The sequence below is a fragment of the Hevea brasiliensis genome, chromosome 2 (assembly GCF_030052815.1).
Source record: "Hevea brasiliensis isolate MT/VB/25A 57/8 chromosome 2, ASM3005281v1, whole genome shotgun sequence".
NCBI lineage: Eukaryota > Viridiplantae > Streptophyta > Magnoliopsida > Malpighiales > Euphorbiaceae > Hevea > Hevea brasiliensis.
This window is the reverse complement of record NC_079494.1, coordinates 1,129,843-1,144,946: the sequence shown is the minus strand read 5'-3', so window position 1 is coordinate 1,144,946 and position 15,104 is coordinate 1,129,843. Positions and strand designations below refer to the sequence as shown.

The 15,104-nt window shown below is 32.1% G+C and overlaps 1 protein-coding gene and 1 pseudogene across 1 annotated transcript; one reads left to right on the top strand and one right to left on the bottom strand.

Moving 5' to 3' along the window:
* Window positions 1-588: 588 nt before the first annotated feature.
* Window positions 589-3,136, bottom strand: LOC110660951 (cyclin-B2-4-like; annotated as a pseudogene).
* A 1,532-nt stretch (window positions 3,137-4,668) lies between these two features.
* On the top strand, window positions 4,669-8,051 carry LOC110660981 (U-box domain-containing protein 15). Its single transcript, XM_021819458.2, has 4 exons — window positions 4,669-5,166; window positions 5,239-5,355; window positions 5,654-6,085; window positions 6,719-8,051. Exons 1-4 carry the CDS (start codon window positions 4,831-4,833, stop codon window positions 7,766-7,768), a joined length of 1,935 nt encoding a protein of 644 aa, XP_021675150.2. The 5' UTR covers window positions 4,669-4,830; the 3' UTR covers window positions 7,769-8,051.
* Window positions 8,052-15,104: the final 7,053 nt, after the last annotated feature.

The window sequence follows — 15,104 nt, the reverse complement described above, 5'->3', positions numbered from 1 at the left end:
CCATATTATATGGTAATGAGTGTTGGATAATGAAAGAGCTGTATGTGTCTAAGATGAGAGTTGAGAAGATGAGAATGTTAAGATGAATGAGTGGCCATACTAAACTAGATAAAGTCCGTAATGAGAGTGTTAGAGAAAATGTAGGAGTGGTGCTAATTGAGGATAAGTTGAGAGCAGAGAGATTGAGGCGGTTTGGTCATGTGAAGCGTAGACATACGAAGGCTCCAGTTAAACAAGTAGAACACATTGGGTTAGAGGATAGAAAGAAAAGAAGGGGTATACCTAAACAGACTTAGAGGAGAGTAGTACAATATAATCTAAAAGTATTACACATTTTAGAGGATTTAACACAATATCGTTTAGAGTGGAGAAAGAGAATCCATGTAGCCGATCCTAATAAATTTTTGGGATAAAAGTTTAGTTGAATTGAGTTGAATTGTACACACGTGAGCTTCCCTACTCTGGCATTTTGATGAAAGGTGACCATAAGCCTTGAACATTCCCTATAGAATCCTAGGAAAGGTTATAAATGAGTGGAAACCATCAGGTTTTAGTTCATGGTTTAGTGATTAGCATGCCAATGATCGCTTACAGAAGTTGCCATTGTGAGTAGTTAGTGTACCACTCGTTAGTCTTGCTCCATTGCCTAGACCCACTAAAAGTGCTCTTAGCAGTATATATTGCAGCAGTAGCTAACAGGGAAGGTGGAAACTTGAGCATGTCATATTCAACCAGGCAAAGATCAATGATGAAGAATGAAAGAAGCTCAAGCTGCTCGAAAATCAATTGAATCAGTATCATTTCATAAAAAAATGATACATATTTTTCAGTTCAATCATTCATGAAAATGTTGTCAATGAACCTTCTTGTTAGATTGGGCAGCCTTAATAAACCTTCTCATAAACATGTATTGCGTTGGAACAGATATATTAAACTGCAAGGAACTAACGACCAACTTCTCTTGCAGAGCATTAGAAACATGTCAAGTATCTGAAATTTTGCCCCAATTATTACATAATATCAATATCATGATATGCTTTGGTTTAAAAGGCACCATATCAAGCACTTCTTTTCTACTATAGGCATTGTCAGAAATCAGAATGAGATCCTCCACAACGGGAACTGATACTTCTTCATATTTACATGCAAGAAGCATGACTGTCACCCCAACCGGTTGCAGTTTCTTTTTCACTACTGGATGAATGGCTAAAAATCTATCAATGAGATTGACAGTAAGATATAAGGTCTCATCCATCAATTCAAACTTGTAGTGCACCTGTTAATTCCAATAAACTTCGTTAACAATTCATATGTAACCTTGAGTCACCACCTAAGAATTAGCCAAGCAAATAAGCTATACTGCATACCTCAATCAACCAGTCAATTACGATACCTCTCATCCTTTCATTAATGTCAAATTGTTGTGCCATGTAGTTGGTGGGACACGAGGATCTCTGCAAAAGTAAAATTGCAGCACAAGTTCAAATGAACTGAAAAGCCAGTATTTTTCTTCAACTTATTTTTCCGCTTAACTGAAACCAATTGATCAACTATATAAGGACAGGACAGATCGACCTTCTTCTAATTCTTCGACATCAAAAACTCCATCCCATTTCAACAATTTAAGCTTTCAAATTATTTTTTGTGCCACCTCCTTTTGGATAAACAGACATTCTTTTTAGTCTAGTTCTTTCCCTCACCAAAATGTTTCACATAAAACAATTTTTTCAGCCACTTAAAAAACAGAACAACTTTTTTTTTTCTAAAAGAATAAAAAAAATAAATAGTATCTTTGGCATGAAAAGAAAAAGAAGTTTATATGTGAGAATTTTTGTAGTAGCCCACATTTTTACAACAAGGCTTTAGTCCAAAATCAAGTAGAATAATTGAGATTCTACCTCACCTTTGCCTTCTTATAGAAATTATATAAATCATCAATGTATTCGACCACTGCAAGTGGATTTTTCTTGTCGCAACTATCTATATCCACAAAAGGCTCCTCAACTACATCTTCCATTTCAACTTCATCCTTCAGGAAACCACAACAGTGATAACACTCTGCCCAAAAGTGAACAATATATATATATATATATATATATATAAACAATAAAAAAAGAAAAGAAAAAAAGTTGTGTTAGACAAAAAACCATGCGATCAATCTCTTCCAGAATTGCTTCTGCGTGTTGCACAAACATGGGCACAGAAAAGTCACCATTGGACTCATAGTGTTCTACATCTATGATACTGCAATCTCCTGACTCGCTTGAAATAAGGACAGGAGTAGCTGGTTTTTTGGTTTCTTGATAATGAAAAATAATTTAAATTCGTTCTATTGCTCATTTTGTATGTCTATCAAACTAAAAGTCTTTGATAGCAAAAAAAGGTACCTCCGACTACTTATTAGCTAGCTAGGCAGGAACAGCAAAAATATGGGTGGAAATACTCAGAAGATGAAAATTTTGCATTCCCATGACAATATTCACAATAAAAACCAAGTGGGTATGTTACTAACCTAGTGATTGGTCGATGCACTAGAATGGGTGGGTTCTTGCCGCAGATTGTTTGTCTCCTAATTTAAGGGGAAAACAAAAAGAAAGAACATCAAAGAATCGTTAATGGAACAGTTTATTACAGTTGATGCAAGAACAGAAAAAGGAAACAAAAGAAGAAGGATGATCGCATTTTAAATTTCCATAGTTGCAAACCCCATAATACAAAGAAAAATGAATATAGGGAAGATAACTACTTTCAACTACCAACTAATGCATCTCTTGCAGAGGTCACTGTATTTCCTAAAAATCTACTTCTCTTTCCTTTTCTTTTATTCTCTCAGCAACAAGCAGAAGATTAGACATTAGGTTCTATGAAACTTACTCCGATAAGCCTCCTTTGTTGACTGCACAAGGATAAGTTGGAGCTCCAATTATGTTCCGATTAATGTTGCTCAAAGCCCTGCAATTGTTTCCTGCCGCCGCAGTGAACTTCCTAACTCCGTCATGTAAAACACCTAAAATTAATGCAAAATTGAAAACCCATTTCTTGTGTTAGGGATTAAGAGCTAAGTTCTCAAATTTCCATCACCTTGGACATTAGCGGGTCCAATCACACCCGGATGGTTCTCGTCTAGTCCAGTCATAACAGTCTATCAAAGATAAAAGTAAAGTATGAATCAAAATTCGGTTAACCACCCAATATCTACACATAGATGTTGAATTGATCAAGTTCAAATTGAAGTAAACATGAAGCCTCAATAAAGAACCAAGATCAGAAGATAAAACCCAGATCATAAAATCCCACCTGTGAATTCAAGAATCCTGTTAAGCTTCTTTATCAATTTCAATAAAAGAACTAGAAAGACAGATTAGTTCAAGCCCTCCTAGCTTTGATTTCAATTGCGAAATGGAGAGACTAGTCAAAAAGAACCCATTATGCCCAAATTTTTCAAGTAACGGCTAGTAAATAATAACCGTTGGATCTCTCAGATTTAAAAGTCTAATAAATAAGGACCATTTGATCTCTCAAATTGAATGTGGGCTTAACGGTTAAATAACATGTGCTATTTGCAGCTAATGTGCACTATTATTATATTTTTTAGGTTGGCTTGTATTAAATTTTTTGAGATAAAAAATTGCACACTATCCAAATGTCTTTATAAATAAATAAATATATATAGAATTAAAAAAATAATAATTATTTAATCACTAAATTTTAATCATATTTATTAATTAATATTTTATTTTAAAAAATTACATTAATTAGCTTTCTAATTATTCATTCTAATAATAAAAGAAGTCTTTCTATCTTTAAATCATTTTTTCCTCATTATATACATATTTTTTAAATGAAAATAGACTTTATAAAAGAAATTTAAGAAAAAAAAATGAACTACATGAGTGAAATTGAGCAAATAGTGATTACAACATTTAGAGAGTGTTGTATTTTATTACTTACTATTAACTTTTAATTTAAAATATATTTTTTAATTTATAATTCAATTTAAAAAAAAATTAATAATATGTGCTATTTAAAACTTTTTATTATGTTGTACCTACTGTAATATTATTATTATTTTTACTCATCCATCTAGTGACAGATGAAATATTTAGACATAATAGATCAATGACGTATGCAACATTTAAAATTACATATTTTGTGTATTTTTTAAATTATTATAATAATTATTATCATGCATTATTTAAATTTTTTATTTATACAATTGTGTTTAAAATAAAATAAATCGATTTTATTTTTAAAAATTAATAAATAATTGAAATGTGGTATTTTTAATTAAAAAATTAAAATAAAAATAGAAAAATAAATTTATCTATTGTAATGTAATTTATTAAATGTGAAAAATGTTAAAATAATTTAAATACTATAAAAATTACACACTTATATGCTTTACGAAAATAATATTATTTCAAAAAAATTTTATGAGTTGAGGAAACAAGAAATCACCGCCAACAAAAAATTAGTAAAAAATAAAAACATGGCCCACAAAATGTAGTCTTTGACGATATTCTCTCCGTAGTATGATGTCCGTTAGGAATTAACTAACTTTCAAAATGGTTTCTAATTTAAGAACCAAAAACCGGAAAGCCCGCCAACAGCTTCATGGCCATCAAACAGACAGACAATAGCATAATTCATGAACATTAGGGTTAGGGTTTCTTTGATCTCTGCACGTTTATCTGTCCACATCCTCGTTAATTTTCAAATTTTAATTAGCTCTATCTTCTCTAAAACCGAAAAATCCAAATCTACTCACTGATTTTGAGATATCCAAAACACTGGAAGCCTTAGTTTTCTTGGGTCGATCACAGGGAGCAGATGGTGATGGATGGAGAGGAAGAAGGAAACGGGGGAGGAGGAGAGGAAATTGAATCGAAAGAATCAAGCCCACGAGATGGAAGTGAACTTGTTCAAGAGATATTGAACATCGTCGAATCTGTAGCTCAGTTCGCAGATTACCGGAGAACGCATAAGAAAGATTGCTTTAGCCTGGTTAGGCGTATGAAACTTCTGCTGCCCCTCCTAGAGGAGATCAGGGAATACAATGCGCCAATTTCCGATAAGGGTATTTCTTGTTTGAGTAATTTAAAGAAGGCGTTTATTTTGGCCAGAAAGCTGCTAAAAATTTGCAATGAGGGAAGCAAGATTCATCTGGTCAGTATTTTGATTTTTTTGCTTTTTCTATTTTCTCCTTTTTTTGGGTATTCTGATCTATTTTCATCTCAGGCTGTGGAAAGCGAGGCTTTTATGATGAAATTTCGCAAAATCAATGAAAAATTATACCAAGCTCTGGAAGGTGTGCCTTTCGATGAATTTGGAATTTCTGATGAGGTGCAAGAACAGGTATGTCGTTTAAAGATTTTCATTTCATTAAAGGGTTCTTTTTATTTACTTATTTAGCTTATGCATTTGCTTCAATGGTGTGATTTCACTCTCATTTGATGGTGAAATGTGTTAATTGTGTTGGCATAGCATATGTGTGGATTCCATATTTCATGCAATTTCAAGCAGTTTGATGACTCTTTGAAAAGAAGTGTCTGTTATATTGACACTTGTAAGCTGGTTCATTTCATATCTCTGCAAGTTCATTTCTTATGAGTATCATGAAAAAGCTGTAAGGCAAATTTGAATTGTTGATCAGGTGGAGTTCATGGGGGTGCAGCTTAAACGAGCAAAGGGGAGAACAGATACTCAGGATATAGAACTTGCAATGGATATGATGGTTGTACTCTCAAAAAATGATGATAGGAATGCTGACAGTGCTATAATAGAAAGGCTAGCAAAAAAGCTAGATTTACATACTGTTGAAGACCTGAAAAATGAAACCATTGCCATAAGGAATCTTGTTAAAGAAAGAGGAGGCCAAGGCCATAATGCAGAGAATATCCAGCAAACCATTGATCTTCTGAACAAATTCAAAGAGATTATAGGAATGGAAATAACTGATGTTCTAGACAATCGTTCTATGTCTAAAACGTTGGAGAAGTGCGCATCTTTAGTCATTCCCCACGAATTCCTCTGTCCAATCACACTAGAAATAATGACAGATCCGGTTATTATTGCATCTGGACAGGTAATTACTCATATTCCAAATGGGAATCCTTTCTTTATTAATTGAACTAAGTTTATGGAAAAATAAGCAATGTTATCAGAACGGATAGGAAGTAGACCAGCCCACCAGTCCGATCTGGGAGAGTTTCAGGCCTGAATTGCTGGTTCAAGGTTGAGAAAGGGGATGAACCAGAATTCAATCTATCCAGTTTCCGTTCAACACGATTCAAGGCTTGTTCCGATCAAGTTCAATGGCAATTCTGCTTTTTTAAGTGATTCCAGTTCAATTCACGTGACTCTTTCACAAGGTCGGTTCAAGCCTTTGAACTGTTGACTAGAGCTGGCTATGGGTTTGATCCAGGCCAGTCGCAAATTTGACTCAGACCGATAATCTTGGCTGGTCTAATTGGAAATAACAATTATAAAAATTTGCAGGGTGTAAAAGCTACAAACTGCAACTAGATGGGAGCCATCTTTAGAATTTTTAAGTCCTAGCAGCTGAAGATTATAGTTGCCATTGTCTTTCGCTTCGAATTTATCTAATTTGCAATGTTTATTAAATCAGACATTAACATGTCTTAAATATATCAGTACATCATGATGTTATTGCCACGGAACTAATTTATGATTGTCTTTCTCTTGTCATCTACTTTAGACATATGAAAGGGAAAGCATACAGAAGTGGTTTAACTCTAATCACCGGACCTGTCCAAAGACGAGAGAAACTCTGGCTCACCTGTCGGTTGCACCAAATTATGCCCTTAGAAACCTAATCTTGCAATGGTGTGAGGAGAACAAATTTCACCTCCCCAAAAAAGCTGATTTTGCATCCTCTGAGAGCTCCCCTGAGCACAGTGAGGAAATCTGCTCTTTAGTTAGGGACCTATGCTCTACTCAGTTGGAAATGCAAAGGAAGGCTGTGAAGAAGATTCGTATTCTCTCCAAAGAGAATTCTGAGAATAGAATCTTGATTGCCAAAAATGGAGGAATAGCGCCATTAGTTCAAATTCTGTCCTATCCAGATTCTAAAATTCAAGAGAATTCCGTGACAGCTTTGTTGAATTTATCAATTGATGAGACTAACAAGAGACTCATAGCTAAAGAAGGAGCCATTCCAGCTATAATAGAAGTTTTGCAGAATGGAAGTAGAGAGGCTAGGGAGAATTCTGCAGCAGCTTTGTTCAGCTTATCGATGCTTGATGAGAACAAGGTAACTGTGGGCCTATCCAATGGCATCCCACCATTAGTAGACTTGTTACAGAATGGGACAGCGAGAGGAAAAAAAGACGCTGCCACTGCACTGTTTAACTTATCTCTCAACAACTCAAATAAGGCTAGAGCCATTGATGCTGGCATCGTTCCGCCCTTACTTCAGTTGCTCAAGGATAAAAACTTAGGTATGGTTGATGAGGCCCTCTCCATCTTGTTACTTCTCGTGTCACATCCTGAGGGTCGGAGTGAGATTGGGCAGCTATCATTCATTGAAATCCTTGTAGAATTCATCAAAGAAGGCACCCCAAAGAACAAGGAATGTGCAACATCAGTCCTTCTTGAGCTGGGGTCAAACAACTCATCTTTCATACTTGCTGCACTTCAGTATGGTGTATATGAACATTTAGTTGAGGTCAAAACCAGCGGAACCAATAGAGCCCAGAGAAAAGCAAATGCTCTTTTACAACTTATGACCAAGACCGAACAAATTTGAGATATAAATTCAAACTTCTACCTCTAATTTCTCCTGCCACATTAAATTGAAGTTACAAAGAAGATACCCATCGATTGCTTATTTAATCTTTAGCTGTGATTTGGATACTGTCTGTTGTATTTTTCTCAATATGTTCTTTAGCAATCTACTCTGCTTTTCTTTTGTTTTAGAGTGCCAAGCATGTGGGTATTACTTACTCTGCATGATTGTAGGACAGACTAATTAATCAATCCATTATATTAATGTAAGCAAAAACTCTGTTGAGTTGATCCTATATTGTTTATTATATGTGCATAACTTGGACTCAGTCATCCTGTGCGTAAGCCCGAAGAAAATTATTGTCTGTTCTTCAATTGCTTGGCTAATTCAGGATTTTCTAGTTGTCAATCAAAACTAGCTTGCTTATTTTTATATTCAAGTGCTCATTATCTTGTTACTTAAACTATTATTTAATCTCTTTTTTAGTGAAACTAGATAATGAGTTCTTATATTTTCAAAAATACAATATTTTTAAAAAAATATATTTCTTTATAAAAAAAAAATTTGCTATTTGAAAACTAAATTTGAATTTGTATTTTTTAAAATTATTCATGCATTTTCATTCAATTCCCTTAACATTATTTTTATATTTTTTCTATTAAAAAATAATTTTTTTTAAATTATCATTTTGATTATGTAGAAATTTAGTGGAATTGATTAACCTTTTATATTATCTTCCATCAAAAGATGAAAAATAAGGAAATAATGAGAGGTCAAGAGCGTGAGTGAAGAAGAGAATAAATAAAAAAAACTATAAAAGAAATAAGTGAGATAGAATTTAAACAGTTTAAGTATAAAAAAATTAATAAGAATGATTAAAGAGTTAACAGAAATAATATAATATGTTTTATAAAATAAAAATATTAAATAATTAATTTTATTAAAATATAAAAATTAAATAATAAATTTCACTGATTATTATTTTTGATTGTCATTGAAAGTGAGGTTATAGCTACCTCCCTTTCCCTGAGAAAAATGGCTAAACAGAGCAGTTGTTATAAGTCATTTCATCATGATGATGCCTTGCACCAGAACTTTTGACACCTTAGTTCATGGAAGTACTGTTTGTATGTAAACACCTTTTGCAATCATACTAAGAAATTGATTGATCACATGAATGCTTAAGCTTTTCCTCCAATTATTGATATTAAGATCTTATTTAGTTGGGTAAGTGAAATAAGAAACTTCAAGTTTTCAATAAGTGCAAAAAATGGACTTAATTAATTATTAGTAAATGTTCACTTTAAGCAAAATAAAGGCAATGAAAGGTCAATTTTTTTTTTTCACCTCTATCAAGCAAGGTGTAAGAATCCTAAGCTAATGGATAAGGGTCAAGGAGAGGACCAGAGCAGTAAATCCAAACCCAAATGTCCTTATCCATTGTTTGGTGTCTTGCTGGTGTGGAAAGAAGAATGAACTAATGAGTTCTAAAGGTAAATTCCCACTAGGTCATATCACCATCCATCCTTGCTAGGCCTGGCATGAAAAAACAAGTGCCACCCATTTCTGATATTTACATAGCCTATGTAATTCATCTTCTTTATTTTCTGATATTTACATAGCCTATGTAATTCATCTTCTTTATTTCTCTTTGAAAAGTCATTATTGTGTTTGCATGAAGATTATGAAGATTCAATATTTTTTCTAAACCTTTTTAAAAAATAAAATACAATTGCAAAAGTCCATTAATTAGGTTACAAGTCTCTTGGCCCTCAAAATTCATATTATTGATAATATCTTGAAAGTTTGAAAGTTCAACATTATAAAGCATATGCTTTATTTTTATTATTATTATTCATTTAAATTTGATAGAGACTTGAATTCTATATCTTATGTTTATAAATATATTTTTAATATTATTAAATTAAAATTCATTAATTATAAAGAATATACTTTTATTTCTATTTAAGAATATTCTTTCATTATATATTTATAATTTAAAGATTAAAATTTCATTTAGCATTGAAATTCAGGGAAAAAAATACAAAAATATTATAATATTATTAAAAAAATAATATTTTATTATTTTTATTATTATAATTAAGTCTTTAATTTTAAATTAATTTTTAATACTCTTTAATTAATATATTAAAAAAATATTTTCCCAATAAAATTTTAATTGCAATGGCAAATAAACTCTATACTCGATTTAGACTTTATTTAGCAATATTAGTTATTTTATAAGCTATTAACTATTTTAATAACTGTTAACTGATTTATTAACTGTTAGCGGATAGTGATTAATTGTTTATATAGTTATTAAAATAAAAGTGTTCAGTAAAAATAATTATTAAATTAACTATTAAATATAAAAATAGTGATAAAATCCTATTGATCTTAGTTAAAATATTTTCTCAACCTATAAAAACTATGAGGAATAATTTTTTATGAACTTCTAATTTTTCGTGAACTTTTAAATATTAAAATAAATTTATATTATCGAATAATAAGAAAACTAGTATTTTGAATTTGATCAAAATATTAAATGCTATTTTAAAAATAGAGTTTTGAAAGAAAATAAGATAAAGTAAAATTTTTTTAAAGTGAGATTTTTTATAGTTTTAAATTTTTATAATTTTTTATTATTTAAAAAAATTTAAATATTTTTAATTTATCAATTTAATGAGTTAAAAAAATTAAAAAATTAAAAATTTTCGAAATATTTACTTTAAAAAATTATAAATTCCTTTAAATACATATATAAAATTTTGGAAATCCTAAAAAAGGTTATTACTTTATAAAATAAGTTTTCCAAAAGAGGACATTAAAAAAAAAAAAAGTGTTTCCCAAGGTGAGTTAAATATCAAACTTTGATAGCAATCCGCGCGCTTAATTACCCAAATGTCAAGAAATTGGTGGCACTCGATGCTCAGCACTCGTGCACCTTCATGCCCAACTGTATAATTTTTGCCGACTCGGCACTAAGGTATCAGGCGAAAAAAAAAATTGTTTTGCTGCAATCGGCCGCTAGTATTTGTTCAATTTTGCAAACAAACTGTTTGTCAAAATGGCTGAAAGAAACCTAATTGGCATAGTTTTGCTTTGATGACGGATGGACATCCCTCGCAGCGGATATGATCTGCTCCATCCCCACCTTCACCTCCACCACCCAACAATTGCTTTCCTTTGATTTGACGTCCCACCCTGCATTTTCTCCCAAGATAAGGATTCTAGTTTTCTGTATACCCTTTTTTAATAATTATTAATTTATAATTGTAATATAATTTAAAATTTTAAATATATATTTTTTTTATATAAATCATAATTACAATGCAATTAATCTTATTAAACTGGGATCTGAATAGTTTTAAATAATTATAATTTTTTATAATAATGTAATTTTTCTCATATCTTTTATGTGAATATAAACTTTATATTCAAATCAGTAAATTTTATTTCTTCATTTATATTTTTATATTATATATTATTATAATTATAACTTGAAATTCTATTAAGATTTAGGGATTCTTTTTTATTTTAATAGAAGAGATATTTCTCAATAGACATAGGATTATAGTGTTATTTGTAAATTAAGTAAAATTTCTTATTAAATAAAGTTATTTGGCTTTTCAGCCCATAAAGCTAATGATTTTGCCCATAAAGAATGACTTCACACATTGAAGAGAATGGCCTCATTCATTGACGATCATGACTTTTAGCTCATAGAGTGAGCTGTCGTCGATCGCATAGAGTAGCTGTGCTACTTGTTAAAAATTTAGACTCTGCTTATTACACTTGTAAGAAGGAAAAAAATTTCGATATAAAGTAGAGAAATAATATAAAATTTAAAAGAAATAATTCATGTCTATCGGTGAGAAAGATTGCTCATTGTAATTAAAAAGTGCTCTTCATACTCTAATAGTTAAGAAAATTAACTAATATATTTATTATTATGAGAATCTCATACGTGTAATTGAGATAATCAGTAATTAGTTTTAATTTTATAATTGATAATTTATTATTAAAGATAATAAAAAATAACATATTCATGGAAATAACTCAATGCCGATATCTTAAACTAATATTGGTATTTTGTTTTATTTTTTTCTTTATTTTTTTTTTATAATTTACATATCAAAGAGGTATATATATAAAATAATGTTTCAATGGCCAACTTGCACATGCTTGTCCAGTAAAATTCCAAAAATCTTTATGATCATATCAATGATCCATCTTTGAAAAATATTGTTTTTTTATTACTAGGTGAGTATAAGAGCATCTCATCTCTTACGACTTTATCTTCTGAATTCTTCCCTTTGGACAAGGCACAAGTTTGAAACTCTGTCCTCAAATCAGACTTTATGCTCAAGGTGGTGTCACCTTGTGCCCATAAAGTATTTATGGCTTGTGGGTTGCTGGCTCTCCCCACCTTCTGTGTGCATTTATAATAATCATAGCCAAAAAAAGAATCTAGCCCCTTGGAGCTGATCGTAAGTCTATTTTGAAAAAGAATCTAACTCCTTGGAGCTGATCAAACAGATCATCGATCCAAGGAAGTGGATACTTGTTATTCACAATCACCTTGTTCAGTTGTCTATAATCAATACTCAACCTCGAGGACCCATCTTTCTTTCTCACAAATAGAACAGGAGCGCCCCAGGGTGAACTGCTCGGACGTATGAAACACTTGTCCAAAAGCTCCTGTAATTGCTCCTGTAATTGCTCCTTTAACTCTTTTAATTCTGCTGGTGCCATCCTGTAAGGCGGCATTGATATGGGGTTTATACCCGGCATAACATCAATGCAGAACTCTATTTCCCTTCCTGGTGGCAACCCTGGAAGCTCCTCAGGGAAGACATCCATAAATTCTCTGACAATAGGAACATTTTCAATGTTAAAACCTTCTATAGATGTATCTATCACCAATGCCAAATACCCTTGACATCCACGCCTCAACATTTTTCTAGCACTAATTGCTGACACCAAGTTATATGGAGCCACGCTCCTATCACCATCAAAGCTAAACTCTGCCACACCAGGTATATGAAAGCATACCCTTTTGTTCCTGCAGTCTAAAGTGGCATAATGAATTACCAACCACTCCATTCCCAAAATTACATCGAAATCTATTACTGGTAGAGGAACCAAGTCTGCTGGGAGGATTATTTCATTCACTACTACTGGGCTACTCAGAAAAATCATATCCACATCTATATTGTCACTAAGCGGGATAGCTACAGACAAAGGGCATTCTAGAGTTGTAGAGCTCCTACCCAATCTCATGGCAAAAACTAGGGAGACAAATGAGTGCTTAGCACTGGATCTATCAAAACACGAGTCTCATAGGAACAGACTAGAAGAATACCTGCCACAAATACATTGAAAGCTTGAGCATCCTAGTAGGTCAAGGTGAAAACCCGAGCTTGACCCCTACCTGCGTTGTAGAACCCTGTTATTGACTTCTACCTCCTGACCTGCCTCTAAATCCACGTACTCCTTGTCCTCGGCCATCAATCGATCATCTGCCATGCTGGAAGCACCAGGATACAATTGACGAGGAACATTTGCAATAGAACCCTGTGACCTCATCTGTGGCTCACTGAACACTGGACATTCTCTAGCAAAATGACCCTGCTGGCCACACCGGAAACATACTCCTGAACCTATCATACAAGGTCCTAAATGTCATATTCCACACTGTGCGCAAGGGGGGACTTCGCGTGACTTTTTCGGCAGCCTGGAGCGTTGGTCGGCGGCGGGGAGGTGGCCTGGAGGTGCGTCGGCGTGTGGGGGAGGCTGGTCCGGTGGTTGGCCGGCGAGGGGTGGAGGGAGGTAAACGGTAGAGAGAGAGAGAGAGAGAGAGAGAGAGAGAGAAGGCATAGGAACGCGCGGAAGAGAAAAGAAAAAGAGGAAGAGGGTTGGTCCGATTCGATCGGTCCGATTCGGTCCAATTTAGTCGATCCGATCCAGTTCGGTTCGATTCGGTCGGTCCGATTCAGTATACAAAATTTTAAATTTTTACTCTGCCTTGAGACCGAAAATGAGGCCTAAAAATTCCAAAAAAATTCTAAAAAACTCAGAAAAATTCGTAGAGTCCAAATATATTTTTAGTTTTGTCACGTGGTCTTTAAATTAATTTTTAAAAATCATCAAAGTTTTCTATTTTCAGAAAATCGAACTCGATTTCTAAAATTCAAAAAATTTCAAAAAATTTCTTAAAATTTAAACAAGATAAAATATTAATATCTATCTATAAAATAATTAATTTAAAAATTAGGGGTGTTACATTTAGTCTAATTTTGACCTTAGTTTGAACTTAATAACCATTATTCAATAAAATTAAACAATTTATATATATAAAAAATTACATATAATTCATAAATTTCTTATAAAAATAAATCAAATTAAAAATCAATAAAGTAATTTAGTTTGGTTCAATTCAATTAAATTTTTCTCTCAAAAACCAAATCCAATCGAAATAACTAAAACTTTTAAAATATAAAATCAAATCGAATTTAATTATCTTAAAAATCGAATCGAATTATCGAATTAAAACGGTTCGGTTCAGTTTATTCGGTTCAAATATAATAATGCTCACCCCTAACAGAGAGTAAATGTGTCGATTGCTGAGAATTTGACTTTGTTTATTGATAAATGGCTCCCACTCATTGCACTCACATTAAGGAAAAAAACTTTCGATCTAAGATAGAGAAATGACATAAAATTTAAGAGAAAAAATTCATATCTCTTGGTGAGAAATATTTTGTCCATTATAATTAAAAATATCATGCGTGCTGTAATAATTAAGAGAACTAACTAATATATTTATTATTGTAAAAATATCATATATGTAAATGATGAGTAATTAGTTTTAATCTTATAATTAATAATTTATTATTAAAAATAATAAAAAATAATATATTTATGGATGTAACCCAATGCGAATACTGTAAACTAATATTTTGTATTTTGCTTTATTATTTTTTTTATTTTTTTATAATTTAAATATCAAAGCGGTGCATTATATGTATAATTTTCTAAAATAATGTTTCAATGGCCAACTTGCACATGCTTGTCTAGTAAAATTCCAAAAGTCTTTATGATCATATCAATGATCAATCTTTGAAAAATATTTGTTTTTTTATTGCTAGGTGAGTATAAGAGCATCTTATCTCTTACGACTTTATCTTCTGAATTCTTCCCTTTGGACAAGGCACATGTTTGAAACTCTGTCCTCAAATCAGACTTTATGCTCAAGATGGTGTCACCTTGTGCCCATAAAGTATTTATGGCTTGTGGGTTGCTCGCTCTCCCCACCTTCTCTGTGCATTTATAATAATCATAGCCGTTGAATCAC